The 9,220-nt window shown below is 37.5% G+C and overlaps 1 protein-coding gene across 1 annotated transcript; it reads right to left on the bottom strand.

Moving 5' to 3' along the window:
• Nucleotides 1–894: 894 nt before the first annotated feature.
• Nucleotides 895–6,999, bottom strand: LOC143875688 (thioredoxin domain-containing protein 9 homolog). The gene is made up of 4 exons (XM_077377289.1): nt 6,882–6,999; nt 6,511–6,786; nt 1,528–1,686; nt 895–1,429 (listed from the first exon to the last, which is right to left on the bottom strand). The coding sequence occupies exons 1-4, from the start codon at nt 6,903–6,905 to the stop codon at nt 1,247–1,249; spliced, it is 642 nt and encodes a 213-aa protein (XP_077233404.1). The 5' UTR covers nt 6,906–6,999; the 3' UTR covers nt 895–1,246.
• Between the last annotated feature and the right edge of the window lie 2,221 nt (nt 7,000–9,220).

Genomic DNA, 9,220 nt, shown 5'->3' with positions numbered 1-9,220 from the left:
TAGGAGGAAAATGAATGTTTTCCCAACAAAGTTTAGCAAAATTCCAATTTTTGTGCTCTATCACCGACGTTCAGCAAACTGCATTCCGGCCATCCGTCCGTCATATCTGCAAACTCTTTCTCAGGGGTGCAACCGAATGAAAAAGCAGAGTTATTGAACATTATCTCCAAACGAGAATACATTTGCCAATAATAGTTGGAAGGGTTTTATATCCATCTTCAAATTATACAGTTAATTGATTCCAAAGAGGCCTAAATGTCCTATTTGAGAAAAAGGTTAACTTTAAAATGCCCTATTTGCACATAGGAACTATTTTTGTGGTAAGAGGCCCAACCTATAGATTTTCATATTCATTTGTTGACTGTTTCCTCCAACTCAAATATTCCCTTTGAAGAAAGTACATGCAATGATCCATGCAGACAAATGTTTTCCAAACAAAATCCAATTGGGGGCACTCCTAGTCACTATCTAAAACCTCCACATACTCACCCAAATCGACTTGGTTTTACCTTCGTTAAGCTTGTCCGACTCTGAGTTTTTTCCAAACAAAATTCAATTGGGGGCACTCCTAATCACTATCTAAAACCTCCCCATACTCACCCAAATCGACTTGGTTTTAACTTCGTTAAGCTTGTCCGACTCTAAGCTTTGCCCTGCTAAATCAACCAAAACTCCTTTGACTTGCTCGAGTTAAAAAAAAATTAATTGTCTGCATCAAACACTGACTAGCCCGACTCGTCTCTTTTTTTACCATGGCCGAGTTCTTGTCTTGTCTCAACTGTTCAAATGGTGATAGTTCTTGGGGTTGAGCCCTATAAATCCTAAATATATGTTTCTATGTTTTAACATCAATAATACCAGCATTTCAAAAAAAAAAAAACATAAATAATACCATTCAAAAAACCATTAAAAATGTGGTTTTGGATATGAAAATAGTAACTGATGCAAGTATTTCAATAAAAGGACATGCCAAAGTCGGGAAATTTACTCACTACAAAATCACTACAATATAGGAAACTTTCACATCCATAAACAAGAATGAGAGACTACAGATGATACTAATGAAAATCTCTAATATAGATATCAAAAGCTTTAGCTGGCATGCATATCCAATCTGAACCCAGAACACAAACGACATGTCACATTCATATAGCCGGCAGTTTTAATTAGCAACCGCCAAAAGTAACCACAAACTCTTGCCTTTGAAAAGTGAGAGATGGGTACCACTAATAGATCAGCTCCCAAATTATTCTGAATCTGAAGAGTTTGTACTTGCACTTTGACGGACGTTTCTTTTGGTTGAGGAATTGGACTTCAATTGACTTGCGGATGATTCACCCTCAAAAATGATAGCTTGAGATTTTGACAGCCTCTCCTCCAGCTCTTCTGTGGAGAATTCATCCGTCCCACCAAGCTGATCAAATCCTACCTGCAATATGCCGACAGTTGAATTAATATATATATCAGCGACATTCAAAATCTTATGAGAATTCACATATTAATATTCAGAAGCTGTGTATCTCATACCACGTAATCCTCAACTTTTGCATGCTTTATAAGGGCAAGGGTCGGCAGAACAACTATCTTAAGCTTCTCAGCCAAGAAGGGACTTTTTTCGGCTTGAATTTTGACAAACCGTGTCTCTATATGCCTCTTTGCCAAAATGCTCAAATGTTTGTCCATCACCTGTAGAAAACAATTGAACTGGTTCATATCTGTTTTACTAGAACAGAATATTTTTTTATCATACATCACAAAATGATTTGATGAGTTACATACTGTCCAGTGATTTGAATAGGCTAACATTTAAATCCGGCAAAGACTTTGGCAAATAGGGAAATATATATGTGTGTGTGTGTGTGTGTCTGTGTGTGTGTGTGTGTATATATATATATATATATATATATATATATATATATATATATATATATAGGCAAACTCACCTTGTCTTTTCCTTTTAAATAGACTGCTGAAAGAATTTTGGGAATTGTGATAGCTTTTACGCTGGTTAAAAAGGAAATGGCAAGGTAAGTTTGTCTCATTATCAAAACATGGGAGTGCAAATATCAGTAGCTTATATATAAGGTAAATGATATATTAGCCCCCTTTTCTTCCCTGGGCCACGCCCTTCTTCAGCAGCTGGAATGACAAAAAACAATTGTGGAAAGGAAATAATTATATCGTTTATAAATTTTCATTTCACCGAAACCAATTTGAAGCAACATAATGGGAATGAGATTTGTATTGCTAAACACAGATCTGTTGCATAAAAAAGAGAAGGGCTTACAACAAAGGAAAAATATGATGAAAAACTGATATCAGTTGGTTTCAGAAATCTGGATCTGTTGCAAAAATTAGATTCGGCTACAGTTACACAGCCAATTTACAAATATCAGAAAACCTTCTGCAGATCGGCCTAGGCAATATCCTGGGCTATGTCATATACGAGTGGAGAACTAATTTGGTTGCGATTTTTCTATCAGAAATTGGTTTTCCAACTTCAGGCATGGTTTAAAATTTCGGTTTCAGTAACCGTTTCGGACCCCACCGAAAACCGAAATTTCGGTCCGAAATTTGGTAATTTGGTTCCAAATTCAGGACCGAAATTCCGAAATTTCGTAACACTTTTTTTTTACAATAAATAATGTCATTAAATCGAAATTTCGGCGAAAAAATGAATTTTGAAAATTTTCAGTTTCAGTCTCTACCGAAATCGGTCGAAATTTAAAACCGTGCTTCAGGTCCAGCACGGTTGTATTGTGACAACAAATCTGTCATTCATATCGCTACCAACCCGGTCTTCCATGAACGAACCAAACACATCGAAGTGGATTGCCACTTCATTCGTCAGAGAATCCAAAGAGGAGAAATATGTACCATGTTTCACTCGATCAGCAGATCAGCTTGCAGATGTATTCACCAAACCATTAGGGCCTGCTAAGTTAAAGGATGCTTGTAACAAGCTAGGAATGTATGATATATAGATTCCAGATTGAGGGGAGAGTATTGAATATATTCGCGCCACTTAAAAAGGGCAAATTGGTCATTTGTAATATTTTTCATATAAGTGAAATTGAGGGGGTGGGAGAATGCAACTTTTGCTTCTCCCATTCACGACATTCTCTATCTCTCTTCTCCTCTCCTCTCACCTTCTCTTCCACTGTCCACTTCATCATGTAGAAATCTAAGTAACTTAATAATGCTTATGCGCATTTTAAAAAATTAACTTACTTTGAATAGGTTTTTCCTAGGGAATCCAACTTCCTAACTTTTTTGAAACTGTTGCAACCCCACTCTCGTTTCGCATCTTCCATCAATTATTCAACCTTAGAAGAAAAAGGGACATGGTTTAGGAATGTTAAATACGATCAAAGCTAAAGCTGGACTTTCTAAGGATGGAGAGACTTCAATAAGGCAACAGAAATAGGTAATTCTTTGAGCATCACATGAAGCTTACAACAGTCTCAAAGACACATCTACTACATAGAGTCCTCAGTAGATAAATCGGCTTCAGACATTCCACTAAGAAAAAGGGACATGATCTAGGAATGTTAAATACGATCAAAGACAAAGCTGGACTTCTTCTAAAGATGAAGAGACTTCAATAAGGCAACAGAAATAGGTAATTGTTTGAGCATCACATGAAGCTTACAACAGTCTCAAAGACACATCTACTACATAGAGTCCTCAATAGATAAATTGGCTTCAGACATTCCACTAAGAAAAAGGGACATTGTCTAGGAATGTTAAATACGATCAAAGATAAAGCTGGACTTCTTTTAAAGATGAAGAGACTTCAATAAGGCAACAGAAATAGGTAATTCTTTGAGCATCACATGAAGCTTACAACAGTCTCAAAGACACATCTACTACATAGAGTCCTCAATAGATAAATCAGCTTCAGACATTCCACCAAACAGTTCAAGGATGCATCAGCGAAGTGATTTGTCAACCCTAAATACCCATGACAATGGAATATCGATGGAGGTATGGGATAGTGTCTTGGGGGAGGGCGTGTTGGGGTTTGGAAATGGATCATTTGGCTCGTAGAAATGGTGCATGTGGAGTGCATCAATAATTTAAAAACGTGTGAGGAAGAAGAAGTGTCTTGGGGGAGGGCATGTTGGGGTTTGGAAATGTATCGTTTGGCTCGTAGAAATGGTACATGTGGAGTGGATCAATAATTTAAAATCATGTGAGGACGAAGACAACGATATCACATATAGGGGCGCATGACATCTTTTACTCTGCCTTTAGTATCAAGTCAGGAACATCTTTTACAATATATGCCAACAATGCAAGTCAGTTGGGCTTGTTGATTATTTAAACAAGTTACCTAAGTAATGTGGGCTACTACGTACTACATACTACATACATACAAGGAGTAATGATTAAGTAAACCACTGTGGCACCACATGATTAGAAAGGCAATGTATCATTCTTTGAACTTCCTTCACACAATGTTTCATTCTTTGAACTTTCTCGATACCTTCCTACCAAAAATTTTTGACGTGCAGATCTCAAAATACATGGACTTCCAAAGAAATCCATAAAGCATCTTAGGAGTGTAAATTGGTGATTAAAAAAGAAAGAATGGTGCAAATTGGTGATTAAAAAGGAAACAACAACTGGACATGTTTCAAAAAGTTTTCTCTTAGACTATGTAACCTGGATACAGTTGTGAGCAATGAATAATTCAAGGATCTAGTATGAGAATCCTCCAAGTTTCAAAATCTAAGTTTACGTATACTGCAAGGATCTTATATGTGAGTGGGGCACATGGGTAAGGATCTTTTGTAAAAATGTTGAAATATTTTAAACCAAATGTGGTTCGATTTTTGAAATGCACATACATCAGTCTCGTACACAAATCAACCCGTTTTTTCTTAGAGAACTCTCTCACTTACGATTCTCATTTATTTTATGATGACGAATATAAAAAGAACAAAAAAGCATTTACAACTTAACATTATGAGGATTCTTATTTCATAGTAAAAAATAAATAAGATTTTTGGCCAAATTTCCTCATTCTTTGGTCTGTATATTTGAAAGACCAAGTACCAAACAAAAACTGATAAAAAGATGGAAGAATAAAGAGGATACCAATAAGCCGTATCCAACACATATCCCACACTCTTACCCCTTGGTGCTTCAACCATTTTGAAGGATCTTGGTTTTATTGCTCTTATAGGTTGCAAGTTAACAAAACTATGAAGAGCATACCGTCTTGTGGCTCAACTCAAATCAACTCAACTCAACCAAGCCTTTGTCCCAAACCAGTTGGGGTCGGCTAATGAATCTTTTAGAAAATTTTCATGATGAAAGTGAAAGAATCTACCCACCTCAAAATGACTAATTCTAATCTTGACACTAGTTGGGTTCATCTACATGGATCATTTTCTTCCATTCTCTCTTATCCAAGGTCATGTTCTCTGTTATGTTCCTAGCTATCAAGTCTTTCCTCACTGTTTCTACCCAAGTTGTTTTCGGTCTGCCCCTACCTCTTTTTACTCCATCAACTTGGCACGAGTTGCCTCTTCTCACTGGAGCATTCAAAGGCCTACGTTGGATATGTCCAAACCATCTTAAGCATCTTCTTCTCAATTAGTGCCACCCCCACCTTTTACGAATGTCTTCATTTTTAATTCTATCTAACTTTGTGTGGCCGCACATCCATCTAAGCATTCGCATCTCCGCTACACTCATCTTATGCACATGCTGCTTCTTGGTGGCCCAACATTCTGAGCCGTACAGCATATCGCCTTGTAGCTAAATATTAAATCTATGAAAGCGTAGGATAAATTAAGGAGAATGAAAAATGAACATTTGGGGAAGTTGACTTTTAGGGTTATCAACAACTTTCCTTAGATGCTGCTTCTAAGGATAGGTATTGTCTTTGTTCTCTTGGTTTGTCTCCCTCTTCTTGTGATAGGGTTAGTGTTTTGTATGTTGATTGTAATATCTTTCTCATTCTAACAAACCAGTAGGGGTCCCCGCCAAACCCCAGCTTACCTATAAAAAAAAGGGTTATCAACAACTATTGGTTCTTGACTCTATGATTAACATTAACAAGAGAAGTGAACTAATTGGTAAAATTCAGTTCCCCACTTGGATCTGTTGAGCACTCGCAATAATAAGATTACAGCCCAAAAGCACACCCATAGTCAAATGCGATACAAATCACCACCTATCATGAGTTTTTTCAGATTTGAAATTAGTTTGGATCTGCTGGATTTCGTCTTCAATCCTATAAATACTTAACGTTTTGTTTCGGAAATGCAGGAATCTAATGTTGGCAAAAATTTCTTCAAATCAATGTAAATCCAATTGTTGGACAAAAACTTCTTCATAGTTCAAACTAATCCTTACATTAACTCAATTCGTCACCATTTTAAAAATAAAAATAAAAAAGAGACAATTCCCAATAATTATCAATGGAAGAACTAAAACCCTAAAAGTAAGATTTTGCAATGAGATTGAAGATTGTGAGAATTGGGTATGATTGAATACCTTACAAGGCCAATTCTCGCGATAGAAATGACAAACAACGCGATCACTAGCTTTGACAGTGGAAAAGAAATCTTTCTCAGAGGGGATCTCTGTGTAATCTCCATGCCCTAACGAGATCCAACGGCTGCGCTTCTCCGCCATTTTTTTCATCTGTTGTAATCTCCTCTCCCTCAATGCTTCAAGATCGTCTAGGTCTAGATGATCCAAAGCTGAAATTTCCTCATCTATTTTATCTTCTACCGCCTTGGCTACTGTTAAAACCTGTTTCTCTACAATCTAAAAAAAAAAAAGGAAAATGCAGGCATGAAAAATTGAAGGGAAATTGATGAAAATGAAATGAGAATGAAAAGGAACAGATCTGAGGTTCTCACCTCTTGAACTTTTGGGATTTCCATCTGTAGATTTTTGGATTTCTTGAAATTTGGTATTTTTGAGGGAAAAGGCCAAGCTTTTTTGAAGAAGAGAGAGAGAGAGAGAGAGAGAGAGAGAGAGAGGCACAATAATTTTTGAGAAATTTGGAAGATTTATATAATGATTCAAACTAGGGGTGCAACTCGGGTCGGGTTGGGTCCAACCCAACCCAACCCAACCCGAAAACCTCAACCCCCAACCCTAACCCAACCCAACCAGACCCAACTCTTAACCAGGTTTGGTTAACCGACCCAACCCGGATTTGTTTTTCCCCAACCCCAACCAGACCTAACCCGACCCGATTTCCTAAGTCGGGTCGGGTTGGGCAGGTTGCGCGGGTTGGTTCGGGTTGACAAGCTGAGGCAGGCTTCACTATTTTAGTGTCTTACAATACACGTGATGAGAGCCGGGAATGGTGGAGCATTTGGCATATAAAATGGTGTTCAAGAACTTCAAAAAAATCATTTTCATATAAATCTCCCTGGGAAACATTTGGCATTTAATTCGGGAAGTGATATTTACGCCCCTTTTCATCACCAGGGACACCCAGCGTCAGTGTATCAATGGCAAAAAGGGGGCTCATGTACTTTATGTTAGAAAAATTCAGAGGCTTTGATTGCACAGTACACTGGCAAATGTGTGTCTCTGTTGATAAAAGGGGCGTAAATATCATTTCCCTTTAATTCTAATCTAATAATCAGTTTTCCACTCAAAACCAAATCAAACAGGGCCTTAATTCTGAGTTCAACAATCTATTTTAAACACAAAATTAATTCTCAAACATGGGGAATAACCATGAAAGAACCACATTAAGTCGGGTTACGGGTTGGGAATATGGGTTAATTCGGCCACACTTCATATGAAATCCTAGAAATTTGGATTTAGATGTGGAGGGATTGCGTATTTGGGATAAAAAAAAAGGCTTAGAGCCGCGTCCACTAAAAGACAAATGGAGGGACTTCAAATCCCATAATAGCATTATGGGATCCCGTTTTCAAAGTGTTTTTTTTGTGGACAAAGTTGGTGGACTGTTAGTCTGTCATTCGAATATTTTTCAGCTCACACAACACCAGATAGAGACAGCCGTGGTCCCACAAATATTTTGATCACAACCGTTGATTTAATGGGCCACCACCAAAAGACTTTATCTGATTTGAAGATTAAATGCATGAGATAGAGGCTACAAAGATCAAAGGTTAAAAAGCTCTTTAAACCCTTTAAATAGTACACGACAAACAAGTGGAGCGCATGTTTATCGAAACACTCGGCTCCGATATCTAATGAAAACCCAAAAACAACTCTTCCAAAATAAGGGCTAATATCGGCACCAATTCGTTGGGATACGGTGCCGGACTAAATCAACGGACCAGATCACTTGTCACGTCATATCTATCATAGTGGGCCATAGCCTTTATTTTCATCTTACAAGTTTGAGGGAACCTAAATAAGGCCTAATTGATAAAATATTACGATTAACCAATCAAGACGTTGGGCTGGAATTTTGCAAAAAGAATTTTAGTTTGAAAAAAAAAAAAAAATTAATCATGTTTTCATTCTCTTCTCTCTATTTTGGTAATGGTACCCCCCACCACTATTATCCCAGGTTGACAACCAAACATTACATACCATTATTCTCCGGATTAAGTTCCAGGTAAAACAATTGCTTGTATCTTTCCTGTTGGCTACTTACACCGCTACTGAGGTAAATACAAGCAACCAAACATGAAAACTCTATTAATCTTAAGGGCATGTTTGGAAAACATGAAACAAAAAATCTCATTGAATACATGTTTAGTTGTTTACCTTGGGCTGTTTCGATACATGGATTTTATAATCCAGGATTTTATGGATTTATAAGCTAAAATCTGGATTTTACAATAAGGGTTTAGCTTGTAAAATCCAGTATTTTACAATCCTGGATATATAATCCTCGCCCAAAAGATAGATCTGAGTGGTGGTGAGTGCAAAAGAGACTAGGATGGGGCTGGAAAATAGGGAAAAAAAGTATTTTAAACGGAAGCGCCCTCTCATATCTCTAACACCAGCCTTCTTCACCCATCTCTCTCACACCAGCCTTCTTAACACCAGCCTTCCTCACCCATTTCGCGGCTCACTTTTGCTAAAGAGAACAGCCACCTCAGATGACTTATGAACAAGACAAAATCTGCTAAAAAGCGAGCATGCGTGGCTGTTATTTCCTGCAAATGTGAGCAGCGAAATGGCTTTCTGCAAAATGGCCTGGCAAATCCCTACTTCCATCAAACAGCATTATAGAAAATCCCAAGCCAATGGTCTAGCA

The sequence above is a fragment of the Tasmannia lanceolata genome, unplaced genomic scaffold, assembly GCF_043159265.1.
Source record: "Tasmannia lanceolata isolate RefF3 unplaced genomic scaffold, GAP_Taslan_0.1 ptg000004l, whole genome shotgun sequence".
In the NCBI taxonomy this organism is placed as follows: Eukaryota; Viridiplantae; Streptophyta; class Magnoliopsida; order Canellales; family Winteraceae; genus Tasmannia; species Tasmannia lanceolata.
This window is presented reverse-complemented; position numbering and strand designations above follow the sequence as displayed.

What these genes read in the sequence shown, in the direction of transcription:
- LOC143875688 (XM_077377289.1), bottom strand. Translation starts at nt 6,905, where the DNA reads ATGGAAATCCCAAAAGTTCAAGAG. An exon ending in GCGAGAATTGGCCTTGTAAG is followed by an intron (nt 1,687 to 6,510) that starts GTATTCAATCAT and finishes TGTTTTCTACAG; the next exon opens with GTGATGGACAAACATTTGAG. An exon ending in CAAAAGTTGAGGATTACGTG is followed by an intron (nt 1,430 to 1,527) that starts GTATGAGATACA and finishes GGCATATTGCAG; the next exon opens with GTAGGATTTGATCAGCTTGG.